Source organism: Oncorhynchus nerka, linkage group LG6 (assembly GCF_034236695.1).
Source record: "Oncorhynchus nerka isolate Pitt River linkage group LG6, Oner_Uvic_2.0, whole genome shotgun sequence".
In the NCBI taxonomy this organism is placed as follows: domain Eukaryota; kingdom Metazoa; phylum Chordata; class Actinopteri; order Salmoniformes; family Salmonidae; genus Oncorhynchus; species Oncorhynchus nerka.
This window is the reverse complement of record NC_088401.1, coordinates 36,807,865-36,834,983: the sequence shown is the minus strand read 5'-3', so window position 1 is coordinate 36,834,983 and position 27,119 is coordinate 36,807,865. Positions and strand designations below refer to the sequence as shown.

At 43.4% G+C, this 27,119-nt stretch overlaps 1 protein-coding gene across 2 annotated transcripts in view; it reads left to right on the top strand.

Moving 5' to 3' along the window:
- sugct (succinyl-CoA:glutarate-CoA transferase) overlaps nt 1-24,411 on the top strand; it is a 163,387-nt gene extending 138,976 nt beyond the window's left edge. The window contains exon 14 of one of the 2 annotated variants that reach the window (XM_029661577.2): nt 23,480-24,411. In XM_029661577.2, the coding sequence (XP_029517437.1) occupies nt 23,480-23,643 (164 nt within the window). In that variant the 3' untranslated portion in view covers nt 23,644-24,411. The remainder of the gene's footprint in view (nt 1-23,479) is intronic. The other variant, XM_029661578.2, reaches the window with a different exon arrangement.
- The last annotated feature ends 2,708 nt before the right edge of the window (nt 24,412-27,119 follow it).

The window sequence follows — 27,119 nt, the reverse complement described above, 5'->3', positions numbered from 1 at the left end:
GTAGCTGTAACTTGATTATCTACACATGGGGCCTGTTCAGGAAAATGGAAATGTCAAATCAAATTTTATTGGTCACATACACATGGTTAGCAGATGTTATTGCGAGTGTAGGGAAATGTACAGTATGTTCAGATGTAAATGTGTTGTGCAGATCAAGTATGATCTACTGTCAGATGGATTGGAATAGTATAGGAAATTGTGTGCTCTATTCGTTATATTTCTATCTGCAACATGAAGCTTGAAATGCAGACTTTTGCCATTAGTTGATGGCAGCCAATCCAATAGTTTCTGAAAAGTAGTCACTTCCTGAGATATGTATTTAAATAGTTGTAAAAAAAGTAGTTGTTTCTCAGATCTGCCTTCATATAGTTTACAATGTAGTTGCTTTCTGAGATCTGTATTCAAATAGTTTTTAAAAAGTAGACACTTCTGATCTGTATTAAATTGTTTTTAAAAGTAGTTATTTTGAGGGATCTGTCATCAAACAGTTGTAGTCACCTCCAAAGTAACTACATATTTAAAACTATAGTTATCCCAGGTCTGCTACAGTATGTACTGCACCAAGGAAGTCTGATCTGTAGTGCACATTTTTTGCACAAATCTTGTATTTTTTTATGAACTTGCAATGTGTTGTTCTATTCTGAGCTCACTGCTGGAACAGGTATGTTTAGAAGCTCATTTCTCAATTAATTCTAAATGGGTGATATATCCTCCCCCCCCGACAATCAGTGGTGGGCTTTGATGTTTTCAATGTGGTGTTTACCATTGTGTATCCTGAACATTGATGTGCCAATCCAAGCCAAATCAAGGATAATTGTGAAGAATGATCCACAAAGACAGGAAAACCACAACAGACACCTAGTACCATGTCACGGGCCCCTGACCAAGCATCTTTCCAACATATACATTACATCTCTGAGTACTTCTATTCTCTCTAATCTTCCCCCTGTGATTTGCATAAAACCAAACATCGACCAAAGAAGGGGTTATTTTGGGGGAGTTGAGCAGGGAAGGGTCCTAGTGCATCGGAAGTTCAGACCCATTTAACTTGCGGAAGACGGCCTGCTTTTCTGTCTGTGCACTTGCAAATTCGCCACAGTAATTGTCATTTTTTTGCCGTTGCATGAGTGAAAGTCAGAATAGGGCACAATAATTGTGCCTATATGGCCTCAACATGTCTTGGGTGAATGGCGATGAAAATATGCATGGCTAAAGAACACAATGAAGAGCAATTAATGGAATGACAGCCAAATAAAGCGCAAAATTGGCAATTAGCTGAGTTGGAAGGGGGTGGGGCTTTTGGGTCTGAGAGTACTCCCTTAAAATGGATGTCCAGAACAGTCAAACAAAAGGGGATGATTCACCTCTGATGGGAAGTAAGTCAGTTCAAGAAACCACTCTGATGAGTCCTGATTCCACATTCCACCATTCTTCAATGATGGTCTTTGTCTGTCTTGCAAATATCAGTGATGGAGAATAGGCTTCGAATAGGTTTTTGTGCCTTTGATTGTGAGAAGCTGCCTCATTAGAGATTGTGCAGAACTGTTTATTGTGTGGCATTCCCCATGGGGATCCTTATTAGCTGGACCAGCGGCATGCCTTTGAAGTTCACAGCTAAAATGGACACAGCTGATCCTGGACTGACGGGATGTTCCATATACAGTGGGGTAAAAAAGTATTTAGTCTGCCACCAATTGTGCAAGTTCTCCCACTTAAAAAGATGAGAGATGCATGTAATTTTCATCATAGGTACACTTCAACTATGACAGACAAAATGAGAAAAAAATCCAGAAAATCACATTGTAGGATTTTTTTATGAATTTATTTGCAAATTATAGTGGAAAATAAGTATTTGGTCACCTACAAACAAGTAAGATGTCTTGCTCTCACAGACCTGTAACTTCTTCTTTAAGAGGCTCCTCTGTCCTCCACTCGTTACCTGTATTAATGGCACCTGTTTGAACTTGTTATCAGTCATGTAATTAAATTTGGCTAAAATATGCTTGTCATTATGCTACAGTTGGTATCATAAATATTCACTTCCTTTGGATTTTTTTCAGATTTTGTTGCATTAAAAAGTGGGATTGAAATAGATTTAATTGGGTTTTTTTTCATTGATTTAGAAAATGTTTTAAGGAATACATTTCTTGAGGCTCTTGGACACATCATCAGTGATGAAACCTGGGGTCATAGGGTGTTTTGGGTCTTACAAGATCAGACACCCTTGCCCAGACGACCCAGACAAGGTTGATCAGACCCTGACTTGTATCCAGGTGACATTACTCTGCTCTCCATGCGTCTCCTCTTTTGATCTAGATCCATCTTGAGGCTTTTTCGTCTGCCTTGATGGTGTTGCTGATGTCTCTCCTCCTCTTCGCTCCATTGACTCTTTAGACTCTATAGAGGGATTGCCCAGAAAAACTCCTGCAGCCTTCCAGCAGGCTATGACTAGTCCTTCGTACTTGGCCCTCTTCCTCATGTACTCTTCCTCAATGCAATCTTCCCAAGGGACTGTGAACTTCAGAATAATTATGGTCTTTGTGGACTCTGGGACCAGGGTTATGCCTTTTCTCAAGGTTGTCTTGACAACGTGCTGCGGGAACTTGAGCTGCTTCTCCAGGTCTGCTGTCACCTGCATGTCCTGACCAGTAGCTAGGATCCCTGCTGGTGGTTTGGATTTTGAGCCTAGCTGCTCTCCAGCTCAAGTGAAAGTGATCTTCTGTCTGGTGGGCCGAGCTTTCTTGCTCTTGCCGACAACCTGTGGAGGTTGTTTCTGCGATGGTCTTGAGAACCTGGTCATGGTGCCAGTGATAACGGCCCCCTCCTAGAGCTTTAGGACAGCAGCTTAGGAGCGTAGCGGGCATGCAAGAGACTCCACTTTGCCGAAGCAGAACCGGTTCGTGTGGCTGGGTAGGACATCATACACCGCCTGGATCAGGAACTTGATGCAGTGTGGTCCGCCTTTTTCTCCCCAATTTTGTGATATCTAATTGCGATCCAATTACGATCTTGTCTCATCGCTGCAACTCCCCAACGAGCTCGGGAGAGCGAAGGTCGAGTCGTGCGCCCTCCGAAACATGACCCCGGCTAACCACGCTTCTAAAAACCCACCTGCTTAACCCAGAAGCCAGCTGCTGATCGGAGGAACCACAGTTCAACTGACGACCGAAGTCAGCCTGCAGGCGGCCGGCCTGCCACAAGAGTTGCTACAGCACGATGAGCCAAGTAAAGCCCCCCCGGCCAAACCCTCCCCCAACCTGGACGACGCTGGGCCAATTGTGTGCCACCCTATGGAACTCCCGGTCACGGCCGGTTGTGACACAGCCTAAGATCGAACCCGGGTCTTTTAATACCACAAGACTTTTCTGTCCACCGCTTGCTCCCACCTCATCCAGGCTCCTTGCTGTCTCATTCTCACTGCTCTGCTGGACCTCTCCTCTTCACAGCTGCTCTCACTTCCCCCTGAACCAGCCTGTGTTTCTCCTTCCCCTTGGCAGTGTCTTATCGGGTAGTTGAGAACATTCCCAGACCAGCTCTTCCCCGAGACTCAGCCTGCAGCCCGGCTTCCTCTGCTCTCCATTTCCACCCGGTCCTGACCGCTGTCCCCCTTGGGCCACTTTTGGGTTGCTTGACTCCCTGTATTGCATCACTTCCCGTGCCCAAGTCACCTTGAACCCCCTCTTTTAGGAACTTCAGGGGCATCCTCAACTTCCTCATCCTTGCCAACTTCGCCATATCCTGTACTTCTTTCAGGAATGGCTCCCTATAGTTGATCTCTGTGACTGGTGCTGGTAGGTCTATCAAGATGTTGCACTGACCCAACTCCTACTAATTGTCGGGGTCAATGAACGTACTCTGGTTGTGCTGGTCAATCTCCTCTTTGGAACCAGCCAAATTCCCACTGCGCTTCTACCCTAGTAGCTGCTTTGTGAAGCCAAAGTGATTGGCTATAAAGGCAGTTCGCTTCCTGGCTCTTTCTTTCCTCTGTCTTCTGTGCCATTCAGCCCTACACAGAGTCAAGAGCTCCTTTCTCAGGATGCTCCGTAGCTTGGCCAAGGGTGGTTGTTGCCCCTGATCTGTGGATTTTCGCAGCAGTGGTGTACAGCGTTCTGGCAGGCCTCTGCTCCACTGCCCCAAACCTTTCCGCTGCTTGGCTAACTAACATTGTCACCATAGTTTGTAGCCTCCTGTCAGTGTCTCCCTTTGCTGTTGCTTCCAGCACCTTTTTCTGCATTCTCGTCAAACTGTTGCCACACTGTCAACTTGCAGGCTTACGGCCGGTCTGAGATCTGTGAGGTGACTCCGGGCCTGGCAGGAGTATAGGGTTCTGGACTTGGGAGGAGATACTGGAAGGCAAGGGACCCTGGGCACAAGCTGGGGAATATCGCAGCCCCAAGGAAGAACTGGAGGCAGCGAAAGCTGAGAGGCGGCAATATGAGGTAAGGCAGCGCAGCAGGCACGAGAGGCAGTCCCCCCCCCCAAAAAAATTGCTCCAGTGCTCCCCCACAGCCCGTTCCATCCGGTGCCTCCTCCACGCACCAGGCCTTCTGTAGGTCTCCCCAGCCTGGTGGGTCCTGTGGCAGCCCCACGCACCAGGCTGTCTCCTCCCTCCAGGTTCTCCCGCCTGTCCGGAGCTGCCAGAGTCTCCCTCCTGTCCGGAGCTGCCAGAGCCGCCCGTCAGTCAGGAGCTGCCAGAGCCGCCCGTCAGTCAGGAGCTGCCAGAGCCGCCCGTCAGTCAGGAGCTGCCAGAGCCGCCCGTCAGTCAGGAGCTGCCAGAGCGGCCCGTCAGTCAGGAGCTGCCAGAGCGGCCCGTCAGTCAGGAGCTGCCAGAGCCGCCCGTCAGTCAGGAGCTGCCAGAGCCGCCCGTCAGTCAGGAGCTGCCAGAGCCGCCCTTCACTCCGGCGCTGCCAGAGCCGCCCTTCACTCCGGCGCTGCCAGAGTCGCCCTTCTTTCCGGCGCTGTCGGAGGGGGTACTGTCACGTCCTGACCTTAGTTCCTTTTTTTTATGTCTCTATTTTAGTTTGGTCTGGGCGTGAGTTGGGGTGGGCATTCTATGTGTTCTATGTTTTTGTATTTATGTGTTTGGCCTGGTATGGTTCCCAATCAGACGCAGCTGTTTATTGTTGTCTCTGATTGAGAACCATAGTTAGGCAGCCTATTGTCCCACTATGATTTGTGGGTCGTTGTTTTCTGGTTTGTATTAGTTACCAGACTTTGTATTGTAGTGTTCAGTTTAATAAAATGACGAACACTTACCAAGCTGCATATTGGTCCGATCCTTCCTACTCCTCTTTAGAAGAGGAGGAGAACCGTTACAGCCTTGATGAAAGCGTTGCACACTCTTGGCATTCTCTCAACCAGCTTCACCAGGAATGCTTTTCCAACAGTCTTGAAGATGTTCTCACATATGCTGAGCACTTAGCTGCTTTTCCTTCACTCTGCGGTCCAACTCATCCCAGACCATCTCATTTGGGTTGAGGTTGGGTGATTGTGGAGGCCAGGTCATCTGATGCAGCAGTCCATCACTCTCCTTGGTCAAATAGCCCTTACACAGCCTGGAGATGTGTTGGGTCATTGTCCTGTTGAAAAACAAATGATAGTCACACTAAGCACAATCCAGATGGGATAGCGTATCACTGCAGAATGCTGTGGTACCTATGCTGGTTAAGTGTGCCTTGAATTCTAAATAAATCACTGACAGTGTCAACAGCAAAGCACCATCATACCACCTCCTCCATGATTCACAGTGGGAACCACACATGCGGAGGTCCTCCGTTCAGCTACTCTGCATATCACAAAGACAAAAATCTCAAATTTGGACTCATCACACCAAAGGATAGATTTCCACTGGTCTAATGTCGATTGCTCGTGTTTCCTGACCCAAACAAGTATCCTCTTCTTATTAATGTCCTTTACGAGTGGTTTCTTTTCAGCATGAAGGTCTGATTCACACAGTCTCCTCTGAACAGTGTGAAGCATTTATTTGGGCTTCAATTTCTGAGGCTGGTAACTCAAATGAACTTATCCTCTGCAGCAGAGGTAACTCTGGGTCTTCCTTTCCTGTGATGGGAAAGGCAGTTTCATCATAGCGCTTGATGGTTTTGCGACTGCACTTGAAGAAACGTTCAAAGTTCTTGAAATGTTCCATATTGACTGACCTTCATGTCTTAAAGTGATGGACTGTTGTTTCTCTTTGCTTATTTGAGCTGTTATTGCCATAATATGGACTTGGTCTTTTACCAAATAGGACTATCTTCTGTATACCACCCCTACCTTGTCACAACACAACTGATTGGCTCAAAGGCATTAAGAAGGAAAGAAATCTCACAAACAAACTTTTAACAAGGCCCACCTGTTAATTGAAATGCATTTCAGGTGACTACCTCATAGCTTAGAACCCCCCCCCCCCTTGTTCCTTTATCACAATAAAAAAGGTGATGTTACTTGTTATTCAAATCCAGCAGATGTTTCAGAATTCATCATGTTTTCTTAGTATTAGTCTATATCTAATGTAAGTTGTATCAGATGGAATGTCCCATGTATTTAAGGAAAATAACATAGGCCTCATAAATAATGTCAGACATATTCCATTTACTGCAACCGTGACCAGGCCAGGCAGTTTTATGGTAAAGATTGAGAGCCCAAATACTTTTCTCAGCGAAACTGTTGTGGATATAACATTTCTAGTCTTACAATGTTTATTGTGTCCCTTTGGGGAAATGTGTTTTCCATCTCATATCAAACAAATACATGTGTAGGTAGGTTCACCTCGATAAAATGGAGATAGACCTTTGGAAATGGGAGGAATAGGATATAGCCTAGAGAATTTTGTGGTTATGCATATAATATACTGAACAAAATATAAATGCAGCTTGCAACCATTTCAACGATTTTACTGAGTTACAGTTCATATAAGTAAATCAGTCAATTGAAATAAATTCTTTATGGCCTAATCTATGGATGTCACATGACTGGACAGAGGGTCCTGGGCCTGGGAGGGCATAGGACCACCGACTTGGGAGCCAAGCCCAGCCAATCACAATTTGTTTTTCGCCACAAAAGGGCTTTATTACAGACAAATACTCTTCAGTTTTATCAGCTGTCTGGGTTTCTGGTCTCAAACGATCCCGCAGGTGAAGAAGCCGGATGTGGAGGTCCTTGGCTGTTATGGTTCCACGTGGTCTGCGGGTTGTGAATCCTGTTGGACGTACTACCAAATTCGCCAAAACGATGTTGGAGGTGGCTTATGGTAGAGAAATTAACATTAAATGATCTGGCAACAGCTCTGGTGGGAATTATTGCAGTCACCATGCCAATTTGTACGTTCCCTCAACTTGAGACGTGGCAATGTGTTGTGTGACAAAACTACACATTTTAGAGTGGCCTTTTATTGTCCCCAGCACAAGGTGCACCTGTGTAATGAGCATGTTGTTTAATCAGCTTCTTCACATGCCACTAAAAGGGATATAAACAAATTTGTGCACAAAATGTGAGAGAAATAAGCTTTTTGTGTGTATGGAAAAATCCTGGGATCTTTGATTTCAGCTCATGAAACATGAGACTAACACTTTACATGTTGTGGTTATATTTTTGTTCAGTATATATTAATATTATATAAGTCTCTAATGCAATGTTTCCCATGGAATTGTATCTCCAAGTCAATGTCTCCTAGTGCAGATGCCAAAGTTATTTTATTTTATCTTATTTTAAATGCAGACTTACCTCATCCTAGAAGCACCCTCAACATCTGACAGTTATGAAAATAAAGCTTTTCAAAGCATTTATGGTGACATTGAAGAATACGAGTTATCACGGGTTGTGAATAGATTTGATAACTCACACATTTAATGAACCACGCTTAAACCTCATCTAAGCAAAATTAGAAAGGCTTAATTAAAATGAGTGTCATTTGAAACAGTCATTAATCAGATCATCCATGCAACTGAAGGAGATTGATGGAGATGATGATATACAGTGCATTCGGAAAGTATTTAGACCCCTTGACTTGTTCAACATTTGGTACGTTACAGCCTCATTCTAAACATTTGTTTATATATAATTGTCCCTCATCAATCTACACACAATACACTATAATGACAAAGCAAAAACAGTTTTCTAGAATGTCTTTATGCACATTTATTACAAATGTAAAACTGAAGTATCACATTTACATAAGTATTCAGACCCTTTACTGAGTACATTGTTGAAGCACCGTTTGCAGCGGTTACAGCCTCGAGTCTTCTTGGCTATGATATTTGGGGAGATTCTCCCATTCTTCTCTGCAGATCTTCTCAATCTCTGACAGGTTGGATGGGGAGCGTTGCTGCACAGCTATTTTCAGGTTTCTTCAGAGATGTTAGACTGGGTTCAAATCCGGGCTCTGGCTGGGCCACTCAAGGACATTCAAAAACTTGTCCGAAGCCACTCCTGTGTTGTCTCGGCTGTGTGTTTAGGATTGTTGTCCTGATGGAAGGTGAACGTTCGCCCCAGTGTGTGATCCTGAGCTCTCTGGAGCAGGTTTTCATCAATGATCTCTCTGTACTTTGTTCCGTTCATCTTCCCCTCAATCCTGACTATTCTCTCAGTCTCTGCCGCTCAAAAACATCCCAACAGCATGATGTCGCCACCACCATCCTTCACCGTAGGGATGGTGCCAGGTTTCCTCCAGATATGATGCTTGGCATTCAGGCCAAAGTGTTTGAATCTTGGTTTCATCAGACCAGAGAATCTTGTTTGTCATGGTCTGAAAGTCCTTTAGGGGCTGTCATGTGCCTTTTACTGAGGAGTGGCTTCTGTCTGGCCACTCGACCATAAAGGCCTGATTGGTGGAGTGCTGCAGAGATGGTTGTCCTTCTGAAAAGTTCTGAAACTCCCATTTCCACTGACGAACTCTGGAGCTCTGTCAGAGTGACCATCGGGTTCTTGGTCACCTCCCTGTCCAAGGAGGGGTTCTTGGTCACCTCCCCTGATTGCTCAGTTTGTCTGGGCGGCCAGCTCTAAGAAGAGTCTTGGGTGGTTCCAAACTTCTTCCATTTAAGAACGACAGAGCCCACTGTGTTATTAGGGACTTTCAATGCTGCAGAAAGTTTTTGGGTCCCTTTCCCAGATCTTTGCCTCGACACAATCCTGTCTTGGCTTGGTTTTTGCTCTGACATGCACTGTCAACTGTGAGACCTTATGTAAACAGGTGTGTGCCTTTCCAAAGCATGTCCAAGGAGGCACCTGAGTCTCATACAAAAGGGTCTGAATACTTTGGTAAATCAGGTATTTACATTTTTTTATATACATTTCCAAAATGTAAAAAAAAAAAAAAAAAAAAAGGTTTTAACTTTTTCATTATGGGGTATTGTGTGTGTAGATTGATGAGGACCCTTTTTTATTTAATCAATCTTCGGATAAGGCTGGAACGCAACAACAAGTGGAAAAATTCAAGGGGTCTGAATACTTTCCGAATGGGTATATTACCGGTGTATTTTATATTATTTTATAACTGTTTTTGTTTGAACCCTGAATGCTGATTGGCTGTCAGCTGTGGTATATCAGACCGTATGCCATGGGTATGACAAAACATTTATTTTTACTGCTCTAATTATATTAACCATTTTATAATAGCAATAAGGCACCTCAGGGGTTTGTGGTATATGACCAGTGTACACTACATGGCCAAAAGTATGTGGACACCTGCATGTCAAACATCTCATTCCAAAATCATGGGCATTAATATGGAGTTGGTCCCTCCTTTGCTGCTATAACAGCCTCCACTCTTCTGGGAAGGCTTTCCACTAGACTTTGGAACATTGCTTCCATTCAGCAACAAGAGCATTATTGAGGTCAGGCACTGATGTTAGGCGATTAGGCCTGGCCTGCAGTCGGGGTTCCAATTAATCCCAAAGGAGTTCAATGGGGTTGAGGTTAGGGCTCTGTGCAGTCGTGTCAAGTTCTTCCGCACCAATCAGGACAAACTATTTCTGTATGGACCTCGCTTTGTGCACGGGGTATCGTCATGCTTGAACAGGAAAGGGCCTTCCCCAAACTTGTGCCAGAAAGTTGGAAGCACAGAATTGTTGAGAATGTCATTGTATGCTGTAGCGTTAACATTTCCCTTCACTGGAACTAACGGGCCTAGCCCGAACCATGAAAAACAGCCCTAGACTAGAACGCTTTACAGTTGGCACTATGCATTGGGGCAGTTAGCGTTCTCCTGGCCAAACCCAGATTTGTCTGTCGGACTGCCAGATGTTGAAGCGTGATTCAGAACCTGTTTCCACTGCTCCAAATATCAATGGCGGCGAGCTTTACACCACTCCATTTCAGATGATGATCTTAGGCTTGCATGCGCGGCTGCTCGGCCGTAGAAACCCATTTCATGAAGATCCTGACGAGCAGTTTTAGTGCTGACGTCGCCTCCAGAGGCAGTTTGGAACTCGGTAGTAATTGTTGCAACCGAGGATAGACGCTATGCGCTTCAGCACTTGTATGTCCATTCTGTGAGCTTTTTTGGCCTACCACTTTGTGGCTGAGCCGTTGTTGTTTCCACTTCACAGTAAAAGCACTTACAGTTGACCGGGGCAGCTCTAGCAGGGAAAAAATGGACAAACTGACTTGTTAGGAAGGTGGCACCCTATGACAGTGCCACGTTGAAAGTCAAGGAGCTCTTCAGTACTGGCCATTCTACTGCCAATGTTTGTCTATGGAGATTGCACAGCTGGGTACTCGCTTTTATACACCTGTCAGCAACGGGTGTGGCTGAAATAGCCGAATCCACTAATTTGAAGGGGTGTCCACATACAGCACTTAGCCTGTTGGTATGTATCTAGGCAATCAGCGTTGCATTGTGCATAAGAATATACCACACCCCCTCGGGGCTTATTGCTTAATTATAATATGTCACAATGGAAAACTCGCTTATTACACCAGCTCTGTACACAAACCCCTGCATTTTTGTTGTTGTTTTCTACCATGTTTTTACTCCTGAATAGAAATGGCATCTCCTTTTCATTCCCGGAGGCAAGAATTAAGCACAGACAGGAAGAGCAGGGTTGCGTTATGGGTTCAACTGATTCAACAATATAGATCAAAACTCCAATGTGTCAAACTCAAGCATGTTTTCAGATTAAATAGGCACCTCACTGGCCCCAGGGGTACAGGAATGACAGTACAAGGTTCTTGTTATCTACAAACAGTCTGCCACTCGGTACACTAGTGCAGCTATTGACGTGAAATGGGAGGGTTCCAGCGTGAGTTGCCCAGGCTGAAACATCTCTATCTCCTCCCCACTGCAAACCCACCGAAGCACTCGCTCTCAAAGAGCTGCTTGGGTGCTGAGGGAACCATCAGGCCTCTTAACTCTGACATCAAGGTTCTTTAAGCAGCATTTCCTCCTCAGGCTATTTTATCTTACATAGCATTTAGGTCACTGTCTGCTGGATGTAGATCCCTCAATGAAGAATTCGTTGTAAAATACACATTTTTGTTTTCTTAAACTCTATTATGGTGGATGGTAGAATCGTGATGCAACAAAGTCATGGCGTGGGTGCGTGCGTGCGCACATGGCTACATAAAGTACATGCATGTATACAGTCGGGGTGTGTTTTAAAAATTGTATGGCATTTCTCAGAAGGGAAATGCCCATGAAACATGTATTCCACCGTTCAAGGGAAGCCAGGGAGGCTGATTAAAGAGACTGAAAAGGGGTGACTTGTTGCGTGGGTTCAAAGTGCAGAGGATGAAGATGTACTTCAACCGACAGCTCTGCTGTGGAGCTTCATGCTGTGAATGAGTGTGTGTCCCCCCCCCCCCCTCCCCCCATCTCTCCTCTCTCCATAATTTTCTTTGAAACTGGAATAAGAGCCAAAGAGAGTAACAATTGCAAGAGAGAGGGACACAGTGTCCTGTTCTTTTTAATATAATGAGCAATACTTTGTCACGATACATCAGAAAGTATTCTCTTCTCATAGCCCTACTTCATCTGACTGCTTTAGTTATTGCTTTAAAGAAGATCTACATTCTGATTCTCCCTCGCACATATTTTATTTTCCTTCATCAAACAGATGCGAAAGAAAAGTGTTTGATACATGGTAGCGAGTGGCTGAAATGTGTCTCAAACCCCTGTCGTCAGGGGTTATGTGTGGTCCGGAGCTGGCAGCACTATCACTAGACCAGATTCTGACGGACTGTTTCAGAGTTTGAACCCCTCTCACTTCATCTTTGTCCCAGATGTGCCCCCAGCCACCCCGTGCAACCAGCAGGGACCAAGAACCTCAAGGACATAGGACTGCACATGAGCACCGCTCTTTTGTCCCATTCTTGGCCCTTTTGTGCCAACCCACTGGGCAGACAGTCTTTTTAAATTCTTTATCTCAATCGTCTGTCGTTTCACAGGGTAACGTCAGGAATGGGCCATACAGAGAGCTCCAGTGTGTGTTGACTCACCGCTTATTTAGGTATTTATCAAATTCTCTGGACTTTCCACAAATCTCCTGTGGGCCTGTGGGTCTGTTGGCTCACTGAGCACTGAAACCTCAGGCTCGGCGGCATGCTATTTCCTCAGGAGGCCAGGAAGCCCCGATGCCCTCTGTCTCACTGGCTTAGTCTCCCTGTCTCTCTCCATCCGTGTCCCCCAAAAGGGTGCTTCCTGAATGGGACTGTCTGCATCGGACCGATCCATCCCATTTACAATACTCTGGAGCTGAGCCATGGCCAGTAATGAGTTGGCACCGACTATGGAACTGCTTGGCACATAATGTGGGTGGGTGGGTGTGTGTGTATGTACATGCATATTTCAATAGAGGGATAAATCCCTTTGCTTTACGATGAGGCCTTGAGTTTTTCACCTGATGAATTGATCTCCAATAGAAATGAAAGCAGGTTGGGATAGACTCTAGAAAGAGGGAGAGAGAATCAGTCTGTTGTAAGACCCAGCGAAGGACTAGAAAAGGAAAGATGGAAAGACCCGAACAGAACAGAGAGCTTTTTGTGGTGAGACTATGAGGAGCATCTTCCTCCGATAACGGAACAGTGTGGGAAAGCAGATGTGGCCTTGCGGCCGCCCATCGTATCGAAGGAGAGGGGGAGAAAATAGAGGATGTGGTGAGGGCATCGTTCATAACTGCTGAGCCATCGAAAGACAGAGGGAAACCGCACGTGTCCTCACACACGCACACAGCCATGTTCAGGGTACTGTTCTCCCTTTCTTTCTTTCCCTCCCATCTTTGCTTTTCATTCTGATCTCACATTTTACAGCCTGGCCTCATCTTTCATTGAAAACAGCCTCAGTCCTTTGGTGCGTTCTCTCAGTTTTGTAGTTAACCTTCCGTCTGAAAAGTTGGTACAGAGATTTGGTTGTCATATGGGGCATTGGTTTCAGTCCAGCCCTTGTGGTTTATTTGGAAAAGCATTGTATGGCTTATTTTATCTTATTTTTCAATATTCTCTACATCTAAACTGTCTCTCATAACGCAGTATTTCATGGTTCCAGCAAACAGTCATTAGATCTACGGATCAAAAAAGAATTTTATGGCAGCGCCCACCAATTGAAAAATCCCTATTTCCAGTCTGTCGAAAACGTATGTCCTCTACAGAAATGCAATCATAGAAAGCGTCAGGAAATGGTTATATAATGTTCAGACCTTGATCGGATCTCTCTGAGGATGTGGAGATGTGGCCCTTTATCCTCAAATGGCTTGTTTTTGTCTGACATCCCCTGCGAGTCTCCAAAGCTATTGAAAAGCGCAGCGATTGAAATGTGGTGTAAATACCAGATGACAGACTTTACTGCATACCAAAACTCTGCTTTCGGGTTGCTTTACCGCAATGTCGGTGTCCTTGTGTTGCATTACCCACAATTGTTTAACTTCTGGGGTTGGATATCGTTCGTCAAACAGTAAGGGACCTTTATTTGAAATTCACTGTTTGATAGTCAATGAAAAGCTTTTGTATACATGGCATAGATTTTGACCATGAGGGGGATTGTACAGGATACTCATCAGTTTATGTTAAGCGGAGCAGCACAGAGGAACCCAAGAGCAGACTCAGACCAGGAAACGGGGATGAATGAACCAAGATTTTTATTGTAACACAGGGAGAGATGAAGTGCAGATCCAGGGAAGCTTGGATGAGTTGTAGGAAACCAGATGTGGAGGCTGAGGTTGTATTGAGCTGAGTTGGGACAGGGTAAACAGGTCTAGAGGGGAATCCAAGGGAGTGATGAGTTTAATCCAGAACAGGGTAGCAGGGTGGTGAGATGTGGAACAGGAGACCGGAACCAGAGTCAGAGCGGCAAAACTGCAGTGAGGAGGAGAAACGGCGTCATGCAAAGAAATAGGCACAGCAGGATACAGGATCTTATATAACAAATGGCTAGAAGCATGACTGAATGAACAGTGATTACGATCCGGCAGAGTGAAAGTGGCAGGACTGAGTATTTGTAGAGGTCTTGATTATGGAACGGATGCAGCTGGTGAGGATCCGCTCTGGCTCCAGCACACCCATCTCCACTCCCTTTCTCTTTGTGTGTGGTTGGAGAGAGAGAGTCTACTGGAGGAGTGGCTGCAGGTTAAGGAGACACCGGATGTCCACTAGGGGGTGTGGCAGGAGCAGATGTGCAAGTACACCCCCCTACGGGCGCACTACCTGGCTTGTCAGGGTGTGAGGAATGGAAATCCTGTAGGAGGGATGGGTCCAGAATGTGACAGGGCACCCAGCAGCGCTCCTCAGGCCCGTATCCCTCCCAGTCCACCAAAATACTAGCAACCGTGACCCCGATGGAGTATTTTCAAAAGCCGCTGGACAGTATAGGCAGGATGGTCATCGATGAGCCGAGGGGGTGGAGGAGCAGCTGCAGGGGGAGACAGGTGACTGGAGCAGACTGGTTTAATTAAAGACACATGGAAGATGGGGTGGATTTAGAGAGAGTTTGGGAGTTTTAGATGCACAGCAGAGGGCTTAATGACATGATCAATCTCAAATGGACCAATGAATCGGGGCGCTAGTTTTCTGGAATCCACTTTCAAGGGCAAGTCCTTAGACGAGAGTTATCCCCTTTGGACTGGAGCTGAAGCACGTCGACAGTTAGCTTGAGATTGGGTCCTGGTGGAGGTACGAAAAGCAGCCCGGGCCCTCCTCCAGGTGCGATGACAACGGCGCATGTGGTCCTGGACTGAGGGCACCTCGACCTCTTGGGCAGGGAACAAGTTTCGTTGGAAACCCAGGGAACACTCAAAGGGTGACATATCTGACGAGGTGTTGATGAGGGTATTGTGGGCATATTCCACCCAGGGTAACTGGGCACTCCAGGAGGAAGGGTTAGCCGAAGTCACAGCATAGGGCAGTCTCCACCTACTGATTGGCCCGCTCGGTCTGGCCTTTGGTCTGGGGGTGATATCCAGATGAAAGGCTAACCTTAATACCAAGTGCTGTGCAGAAGGCTCTCCATACCTGGGAAGTAAACTGGGGTCCCCTGTCAGAAACAATATCAATAGGGATGCCATGCAGCCACAACACATGGGATACCAGTAGGTCCGTAGTCTCCCTGGAGGAAGGAAGCTTGGAGGGGAATGAAGTGAGCCGCTTTGGAAAATGGGTCAATAATAGTGAGGATGACTGAGTTACCGTTAGATGGAGGAAGGCCAGTAACAAAGTTCAGAGTTATGTGTGACCAGGGGCGACTGGGTATGGGAAGAGGGCGAAGCAGGCCGGACGTAGGTTTGGTGGATGTTTTATTCCGGGCACAGACCAAGCCAGCTGAGATGATTTTCCGAGCGTCTTTTTAAAAGTTTTAACCATGGATGACCCAGAAGCAGGGGAGAGTTGGGACTGTTAATTATGTGGAAAATGATCTTTTCCTGGTGATTACCAGAGAGACGTAGGATGACTGGAACGGTTTTCTCACAGACACGGAAGGGAAGCTTGGCATCGAGAGGGGCGTTAAGTGGAATGGTGTCCAGGCCCAACTTTTATTGGACGCAGGGAACAAGTGGAGACCGGGTGGCCAACCTGGCCACAGTATAGACACGCCGCTGCCTCTCCTCTGGAGATAGACTGGTCCGGCCGAGCTGCATTGGTTCAGGCTTAGAACATGCCTGGGGTAAGGATGCAGTCGGAGGAGAAGGGAAAGGCACTGAAGCAGATGTTAAGGAACTTGCAACCCTACCTACCCTCCGACGCGCCCCGGAGGCAGTTGTCAATGCGGATAGTGAGAGAAAGGAGTTCAGCAAGATCAGTATCCTTCCATGGATGCCAACTCACCTTGAGGCTCAGTGAGTGAGTTCCGGATAGCTCCCTGAAGAGCCTCTTCATTTCAGCCACTCTCTGCGGCGAGGGTGCGGAACTCACATGCCATTTCAGGAACACTCTGGGCGCCTTGACGGAGGGACAGGAGTCGTTTAGCAGCATCCTTTCCGCAGATTGGGTGGTCAAAGACCTTCCTCCTCAGTGAATCTGCTATAGGAGAAGCCAATGGATGACAGTCTCTCCCACACATCAGTGGCCCAGGAAAGCGCTGCACCACAGAGGCAACCAATCAAAAACAAAATATTGGCTCTTTCACTAGCATAAGAGCTGGGCTGTTGCTCAAATACTAGTGAACATTGTACTAGAAAAGCTCTGCAAGCTCCGAGATTTCCATCGTAGCACTCGGGAGTAGGAACAGGTTGTGAGCTTCGGGCGAAGGATTGACTCTGTAGAACAGACAGGTTCAGTGAAAACTCATGTGGGGATGAATGAACCAAGATATTTATTGTAACACAGGGAGGGATGAAGTGCAGATCCAGGGAAGCTTGAATGAGTTGTAGGAAACCAGATGTGGAGGCGGAGGTTGGAGTGAGCTGGGTTGGGACAGGGTAAACCGGTCTAGAGGGGAATCCAAGGGAGTGATGAGTTGAATCCAGAACAGGGTAGTAAGATGTGGAACAGGAGACAGGAACCAGAGTCAGAGCGGCAAAACTGCAGTGAGAGGAGAAACAGCGTCAGGCAAAGAAATAGGCACAGCAGGAGACAGGATCTTAAATAACAACAAATAGCTAGAAGCATGACTGAACAGAGATTACGATCCAGCAGAGTGAAAGTGGCAGGACTGAATATTTGTAGAGGTCTTGATTTTGGAACGGGTTGCAGCTAGTGAGGATCAGCTCTGGCTCCAGCACACCTGTGTCTAACCACACAAACAGAAAGGGAGCTATCAGCAGAGCCTTGTCTGGCAGCGAAACAGTTAATTCAACAATTCATTTGCTGCCTTTTAAAAAAACAGCTGATATGGCTGACTTGCTTAAACAAATGTGGTTTCTAATGACAGTTGATATGTACAAACTATGGCATAAGGGGACGACAAGCAGATAAGAGACAATCCGTCATTTCGATTAAGACAATGAGCGAGCTAGGATGGATGTAACATTAGTTCTAAACTTTTTGTTTAGCACTTTTGAAATGTACAGCGATAGTGCTCTCCCTGTACACCAAGTTAAACCGTAGGATAGATAAAGGGGGCATATAAGCAGACAATGAAAGCTCTTACAATATTCGGTGATTACATTTCTCTAAAACAGGTTATAGGCTACAGTAGAACAGTCAGAACAGTAAGTGAAATTAAGAGGGGTAAATAGATCACGTTATTAGGGTGAGGCACATGGGCTACTAACTTCTTACTGCACAACATAGACATAGTATTACTTTCTTAGCTACAGTATACATATCTCCCTGGCATATTACATAATTTATGAAGCAGCATACAATACATTTTTGGACTCACATTGTTGTGCTCGGCTCACTTGAACAGGAAGGTGGAGCGGTGGTCCTACGACTTAACATTTGTTTTGAGCGCGGCACAAATCTTGCTTCATTAACAGCATGGCCAATGTTGAATGTATCATTTTAAACTTGGAAAATAGCCCCATAAGCCCAGATTTGGGACCACACAGCCACTGGCACTGATTCCTTTCAAACCACTCATTGAATTTGGGATTTCCAACTTGTGTAATTTTTATGTCCAATGAGCACCGATACGTTTTATAGATAATTTCTCTTAATTATTTATCTTCTTATGACAACGATTAAAAAGGATTTGCTAGTAGATTGTCGACTTGATTCATGATGATGACTGCTAGCTAAAATTGTGAAAGCATCAGTCCAATCATAGTTACTATGCATATAACGTGATTTGATGTAATTTTTTTCTGTGGCCAATGACCTTGAGCCTTCTTGGATGGGCACTTCTATGGCAGCAGCCGAAGGGCTAGAATTTTCAATGTCTCCTCTTACGCTTAGCAGTGACGTAAAGTCCCCATAAATGACAGAACACTGAGACAATCACAGGTGAAAACTCCATATTTTTTGCTGGCTTGCCCCACCACCACAGAAAGCAATGAGCTAGGCTGAAACACCTGCATTTTGTAGTTGCCTTACTCTAGAAAACAAAAGAGACCATGTTTGTATGCGGCTTTATTAACTCTAATGATATATTAGTTTTACACTGTTTGCTAACTGATGTGTGACACAGGCAAGCACCCCAAGAAAATGACAGGTCGCCACTGCTTGTAATCATTACGGACTGGGGAGGACCGATAGCGTCTCACCTGGCCAACATCCAGTGAAATTGCAGAGCTCCAAATTCAAATACAGAAATACTCATTATAAAAATTCAGAAAACATACAAGTATTTTACATAGGTTTAAAGAGTAACTTCTTGTGAATCCAACCACTGTGTCAGATTTCAAAAATGCTTTACGGCGAAAGCATACCTTACGATTATTTGAGAACATCGCCCAGCAGAAAAATCATTACAAAAAGTAACCAGCCAATTAGAAGAGTTATACAAGTCAGAAATGGAGATAAAATTAGTCACTTACCTTTGATGATCTTCATATGGTTGCACTCAGAAGACATTAATTTACTCAATAAATGTTTGTTTTGTTCGATAAAGTCTCTCTTTATATCCAAAAACCTCAGTTTTGTTTGCACGTTTTCTTCAGTAATCCACAGGCTCAAACGCAGTCAAAACAGGCAGATAAAAATCCAAATTGTATCTGTAAAGTTCATAGAAACATGTCAAACGATGTTTATATTAAATTGGCCTAAATAATTGATCATATTTCAACTGGACAATAACGTTGTCAATATAAAAGGTAAACAAGAATAGCACTCTCTCGGTCGCGCGCATGAAAAAGCTCTGACACTGCAGAGTCCACTCATTCAGACTGCTCTTACTCCCTCATTTTTTAGAATACAAGCCTGAAACAATTTCTAAAGACTGTTGACATCTAGTGGAAGGCATAGCAACTGCAATTTGAGTCCTAAGTCAATGGACACTGTAATGGCATTGAATAGAAAACTACAAAACAAAACAAAATCCTACTTCCTGAATGGATTTTTCTCAGGTTTTCGCCTGCCAGTTCTCTTATACTCAGACACAACATTTTTGACCCCTTTTTCTCCCCAATATCGTGGTATCCAATTGTTTTAGTAGCTACTATCTTGTCTCATCACTACAACTCCCGTATGGGCTCGGGAGAGACGAAGGTTGAAAGTTATGCATCCTCCGATACACAACCCAACCAAGCCGCACTGCTTCTTAACACAGCGCGCATCCAACCCGGAAGCCAGCCGCACCAATGTGTCGGAGGAAACACCGTTCACCTGGCAACCTTGGATAGCGCACACTGCCCCCGGGCCGCCACAGGAGTCACTGGTGCGCGATGAGACAAGGACATCCCTACCGGCCAAGACCTCCCTAACTCGGACGACGCTAGGCCAATTGTGCGTCGCCCCACGGACCTCCCGGTCGCGGCCGGTTATGAGAGAGCCTGGGCGCGAACCCATTTTCTAAAGAATAATGGGCAAATGTTGCACAATCCAGGTGTGGAAAGCTCTTAGCATGCACCAATACACTACAACAGAAAAGCACAGCAGGGGACGTAAACAAAATAATTAGCATTTCGGCGTTACACAAACCGCACAATAAAATAGAAAACAGTCATTACCTTTCACCATCTTCTTTGTTGGCACTCCTAGATGTCCCATAAACACTATTGGGTTTTTATTTCGATTAAATCGGGCCATATAAAGCCAAGATATCGTTATATGTAGACTGTGTGATAAACGAAAAAAACAGCAATTTCACAACGTAACGTCATTTTTTAAAATTCAAAAAGTAGACGATAAACTTTCACAAAACACTTCGAAATACGTTTGTAATGCTACTTTAGGTATTAGTAAACGTTAATAAGCGATAAAAATCATCCGTAGGCGATGTAAATATCATGAGCTGTCGTCTTGGAAAAAAAAAAAAATTCAGGAGAGAGCTCTTCCGGAATGATCTGGGCGGAGACCGGAGGTAAGCGGTGCCCCTCTTTCGGTTCAACCAAGAATCAAAGATGATTAAATTCACAAGATACTCGACAACATGGGGATGCTGTGGGAGTTGAATGCTCAGTCTTATCTAATTCGGCTCACTGTTAACAATTGCTTGAAGTGGCGCAAGGATATTTATTTCCATTTTCTGTGATCAGGTTTTCCTGCGCTTTCCGATGTAACGCACGTTATGTAATAGCCACAGTCGTGATTTAACCAGTTTTAAAAACGTCCGAGAGTTTTCTATCCACACATTCTAACCATATGAACGTACTATATTCCTGGCATGAGTAGCAGGGCGCTGAAATGTTGCGCGATTTTTAACAAAATGTTCAAAAAAGTAGAGGGTAGGAGCAACAGGTTAAAGACATACTCAGAAAGACTCACAGCTGTGATCACTGCCATAAGGTGCTTCTACAAATTATTGACTCGGGTGTAAATACTTATTAAAATAGGACATTTCTATTGGTTCTCAATCAGAGACAGCTGTCTATCGTTGTCTCTGATTGAGAACCATACGTAGGTACCCTTTTCCCCCACCTGTTTTGTGGGAAGTTAACTTTGTAGTTGTTCAGCGCACATAGCCCAAAGCTTCACGGTTGTATTTTTGTTCTTCATTTTGTCGGCGTCATTTTTAAATAAAGTTCAAATGTACGCTTACCACGCTGCACCTTGGTCCAGTCCTTCAGCCAGCTGTGACAGCCATTCTGCACATAAAGGCTTAATGATGTAAACACAAATGTATTAACACTTAGGGAATTATCACTAACAGCTGAAACAAATAAAGACATGTTTAAACCATACATTTCCTTATATTTGTAAATTTTTAAAACAATTCAAATACATTAACTTTCACAAAGTCCAGCAATGCAAGTACATTGAACATTGCAAAGGGCTGTGAATAGTTTATCTCTACCCTGAGCTGGCAGACAAATGGTCCTCTGCCTGCTGGATGTACTGCATGTTGGTTCCAACCTTAAGTAACAACAAAGAAAGGTAGCATGTCTGTTAAGAAATGCTTATGTCACACCATCTGAATAAGGCATTTCTGTGCTGTGCCAGGAACTCTAAATGGGGAGATGTAGAAACTCCATTTGATTCGTATTATTATATTCCTCTTTAATTTACAAATCTCATGATGTGACCATGAGATGTTGCTGTATTTAGAGGGATTTTTATATAGCTGAGCCTGCTAGCATTTAGGCTACTTAGCAATTGCTGTGAAGTCACCAAAAGTATTTGAAATAACAATTGAGGTAGCTACAATGTAATCTAACTCAACTACTACAAACTACATTGAACAAAAATATAAACGCAAAGTATGTAAAGTATTGGTCCCATGTTACATGAGCTGAAATAAAAAAATCCCAGAAATGTGCCATATGCACAAAAAGCTTATTTGTCTCTAATGTTGTGTACAAATTTGTTTTCATCCCCATTCGTATGAATTTCACCTTTGCCAATATAATCCCTTGTGTAACCATGTCAGCCCAGGAACTTCACATCCGGCTTCTTCACCTACAGGATCATCTGAGGTGTTTTGTGGGGAAAACTAATTGGCTGGGCCTGTCTCCCGAGTGGGTGAGCCTGGCTGCCGAGTGGATGGGCCTATGCCCTCCCAGGCCCACCCATGGCTGCACCACTGCCCAGTCATGTGAAATCCATAGATTAGGGCCTAATTAATTTTTTTCAGTTGACTGATTTCTTTATATAAACAGTAACTCAGTTAAATCTTTGAAATTGTTCCATGTTGTATTTATTTTTGTGTTCAGCAGTATTTAAATAAGGGTAAGTCAATTGTTGTTCATTTTCCAGTGGCACCACAAGTGTGCATTTGATTTTGCGAACTCGCCATATGATCAGCGTCAAGTCAGCAACACTAAAAAAGTTAGATTTCTCAAATTATCTAAATAAAAGTCCCCCACGTAATAGTAAAAACGTGTCAATAACCTGTATTTATTCATGATATATATGAAACAATTTATCTAAACATGAACAATGATTCATATTTGTTCATATTTAAGTGACATTTGCATTAAATGTTGGTTTTAAGATATTCCAAGGTCAAATAAATGCCCCCATTGCGAATCACTGTATATGGAATAGATATTAGCATAGAGCGAGTACTATTCTGGGTGCCGCAGTAAAAGTATTGTAGAGAATACTCAGTAGGGTCTGTAGATTGTAAATATAGTGTCATTTCATGGGGCTCTGAATAATACGAAATGTTGCTGGCTTTTTACTCCACCCATTCCATAGCGGCCACAATGCGAATCACTGTATATGGAATAAATAATCATCATATGCAATTACTGCTCTACAGAAAACCTGCTAACCAAACAACATTCATGCTCACTGAATTAAAGGGAAACCACACAAAAATATCAAAATTTCATAGATTTTTCCCAAACCTCAAAAGTCTACCCCTGATGTGGTGATGCATTGTTGTGAAGACAGAAAATGACATTTGGTTGTTTTCTTTCTTTTTTTTTTAAGTGTGAACAAAATGGGAAAACCTGAAAGAATGGGGGAAATCCAAAACTTGGAAAAACCGAACCGAGAGAATCTAATTTTGGGGATGAAAAAAAAATTAAAAATTAAAAGGCTGTAGAGCATTTCGGAGAAGGTTAAGGTCAGGTCCAATATTGACAATGCACCCAAGAGGGAAAGAGGTTGGGCCATCTTATAAATGTTTTAAATTATAGAGTAATATTATATATATATCAGGTGCTTTTATCCAAAGTGACTTACAGTCATGTGTGAATAAATTATTATGCATGGATGGTCCCGGGAATCAAACCCACTATCCTGTCATTGCAATGCTCTACCAAGATGCATGGCATGGTTATAAATGCTTTGTGAATCCCCAATAATATGATTTATAAGGCCTTTATTAAGAGGTGCTAATGCCACCTTTGATAAAGCACAGGTTTATGTCATATTTGACATAGTGGGTTATGTCACATTTGACATGGGTGGTTATGTCACACAGTTATAAAGCATTACATATGGTTATAGATTATGTGTAACACATGTGGTGTTTATGAAGGCTTTATGAAGCATTTATAAGCTGCACCAAAAGTCTGAAGTTGTAGTTTGTTTTTAGTGTAACCAATTTGTATCTACTCTTTTTCCACAGGGCCAGCGGTCCGATTCAGCACCTTTGAGAGCAGGGAGCCGATGCCCCCTCCCGTGATTGGTCAACACACTGTGCAAGTTCTCAGAGACAGCCTGTCCTATAATGATGATGTCATCAATCAGCTGCTGGCATCAGGGACAGTTGCCCAGAATGAAGTGCATTGAGAACTACATAAGCACCACATAAAGGAGGTGAAGAAAGAGCACGGGTGAAATTGGTATATGAGCAATTTGCACACCCTGGATGGAGCACAACTGTTAACCAATGAAAACCTTCATGTTCCACCTTGGGTTGCAAAATGCTGGTAACTTTCCCAAAATTCCTAGGTTTTCCAGATATCTCAGGGATTTCCACCTAAGCCCTGTTTGGACCACTCTGCAGGATTTTTTTGTGTTACTTCCTTGATACCAAGGTTTTGCTTTTGTAAACCATGAATAACCATCATCGAGCAAAATTAAACGACCAACGTAGCAATAATGACATAATGATGTATGTACACACCCTTTCCTTAGCCAACTAGCATTTTATTTGCATCTCTCCTAGGTCTCAATGGCATCACTTTGTGATTCACACGATTGATCAATATGACACACTCTACCGTAGGTCTGACATTTCACTCAGGCCAGTGAAATGAGGAAAACATTTCAGCCTTTGGAAGGATATCGCTTAATGCTATCTTGGTGGTCAGTCATCACTCATTACTGCACTTAAATCCTTTATATCATATCCAGAGTTGATCCATGTTCAGCCAAGTGCACGTTTGTGCTGGAGATGCATACAACATTTCTTTTAAGGAACTTATAAATTATCTTTGTAATGAAATGTGCTTTACACATGTAAGAAATTATTATCAACCAAAGAGATCCAACTAGGTGATTTGTAATTGTTAACCTGACATTCATTAGCAACAAATAAAATGGTTCTGAACATTGTTCTTGTTATTTCACTGGACTATTTGTCTTGTGACCATTAGCGATGTTTTGCCTCTTAGCTATTGCAAGTAAACATTTCTGATGGTTCAAACCACTCAAATGAAAAGATTAATCAGCACATTTTTTTTTATCCATATGATATTTAAAATGGACTTGTCCTTCTAACTAATGTTGCAAAAAGGAATCTGAATCTTAAAAAGGATGGGAAATGTAACTATCTTGTCTGCAATGTCTTTGGTGGGATGGATATATAGTGGATGTTACAGATCACAATGTCCCATGTAATGGGGCAATTCCACAGTAATGGAATTACTCTTTGAATCAGACTTTTCACTTGAAAATGTTTGCCAAACAATAACCATTGATATCAAAGTTTAACGAACCATACAACTCTATGCACAAGGACTATTTTAAACAATTTACACAGAATATGTCACAAAAACACATTTACTGGAAGAACTTTACAGATACAAAGTTTGGTAACAGAATTACAGTAAAATTCACCCTCAGCTTTTTTTTATGTGACCACTATTTCCAAAAAGCTCTGTTAAATATTTGTTCCGAATTAAGATTCCAAGAGTGGGGTGTCAGCTATGACATGACACCTTGAGTTTGAACAAATATATTTGTGTTAGTAAACTACACTAGGTGAAGGAATTACGGTAACGGAATTACATCATGGGTTCCTGATCTGTACTATACCGAAATGCATATGAATATCATTCTCTTCATGGTGATGTATCCTGAATAGGTATACAACTGTAGAACTGTCTAATATCCTTCTTTGGCATATTTGGGTATTATTCTTGTAACGGGAATTCTTCGTCCTCCTCTGACGAGGAGTAAGAAATGTCGGACCAATGCGCAGCGTGGTATGTGTTCATGGTGTTTATTGACTGAACACTGAAAATACAAAAATAACAACGTGAAATTAACGAAAACCGAAACAGTCCTGAAAAGTGCAGAAAACACTAGACAGAAAATAAACACCAACGAAACACAAGTGGGAAAAGGCTACCTAAGTATGATTCTCAGTCAGAGACAACTAACGACACCTGTCTCTGATTGAGAACCATACCAGGCCAAACGCAAAACACAACATAGAAAACTGAACATAGACAACCCACCCAACTCACGCCCTGACCATACTAAAACAAAGACATAACAAAGGAACTAAGGTCAGAACGTGACAATTCTACACACGGGCTATAATGGTAATGAGCTCTGACCCCAAACAAGATCACATTTGGTTGGTAAAGGACCATACCAAATCTGAAACAATCATAGACGTCTTTGTTTCATAAGTTTGGACATCACAGTACAGTAAAGTAGATATCTTTAGTACGATACATTATGTTGTACCCTACTTTGCTGTACATTACTGTACTTTAATATACTGTACTGTGCTGTCCAAACTTGTGAAACATAGACTTCTGAGATTGTTTCCGGCCAGGGGCAGAGAGAGGAAGAGTGAGAGGAAGGCGTTGCCCAAACTGTTTTCACAGTCTTGCTTTGACCACCAAATGACAGAAAGAGGGGAGAAAAACTGTTATTTAGCTGAACATAACAGTGTGGTAGTGTCAGAGTCATGTGTATAGGTGGCAGGGAAGTCAGGCGCAGGAGAATCAAACTGAGTGTAATGGAGTTATTTAATAACAATGAACGAAACATACTCCAAACAGTAAATGTAACAAATAACAAAAATGGGTACGAGGACCCGACGTGCACCAATACAAAAATATATACAACACTGACACAACAAACAATCTCTGACAAAGACATGAGGGGAACAGAGGGTTAAATACACAACAGGTAATGTGAATAGGATTGAAACCAGGTGTGTAGGAAGACAAGACAAAACCAATGGAAAATGAAAAATGGATCAACGATGACTAGAAGACCGGTGACGTCGACCGCCGAGCACCTCCCGAATAAGGAGAGGCTTCGACTTCGGCAGAAGTCGTGACAGGTAGTATAAGGGAGGACAGTAACAAGTGATCCAACTGTGGTTTGTGACTACTATGATTTCCCATTGTAGACAATTCAATTGCAATAATTCCATTATGGGTTTTTCAGTAATTCCATTACCGATTTCGTCACTATATAATTCATAAAGTTCATAGAGTTTTATCACTATATAATTCATAAACAAACTTGATATCTGTAAATACACTATAACTATTGATATTTAAGCCTTTACTTGTTACTTCTGTGAACTTTCATTATCCTTCCTCCTCATGAGGGGGAAATTAGAAAATATCTTAAAGATTTGTTGGTTTTCGGTAACGGAACTACAAGGCACAAGGAAATGTTTCTTAAACTTACACAAGGCAATTAATTTCTCCAAAACGAAATATAAGTGTTGATATTAGTTGGTAGGGGTCTTTACTTAAACATTAACGTGTTTTAATGTATTTCTAATACCCTTTAAGACTTTTTCTGGTATATGTCATCTGAGACCCCTTTTCCATCTGCTTGACCAGAAATCAAAGCATTTGCTTATTCCTAATTTTAGGATGGAAGATTGTTGAAAAATGTATATATGTCTTATTAAAATAAATATATAGACTCATCTTTCATTTGACACCCAATTTGACATGCTCCCAATATGACATGCACATGGGTCCTTTTGGATGGATAAACCAATGGCTATAGAGTACCACAGTATCAGTCATAATACCCATGAAACCTAGCGGTCATGCAGGGAA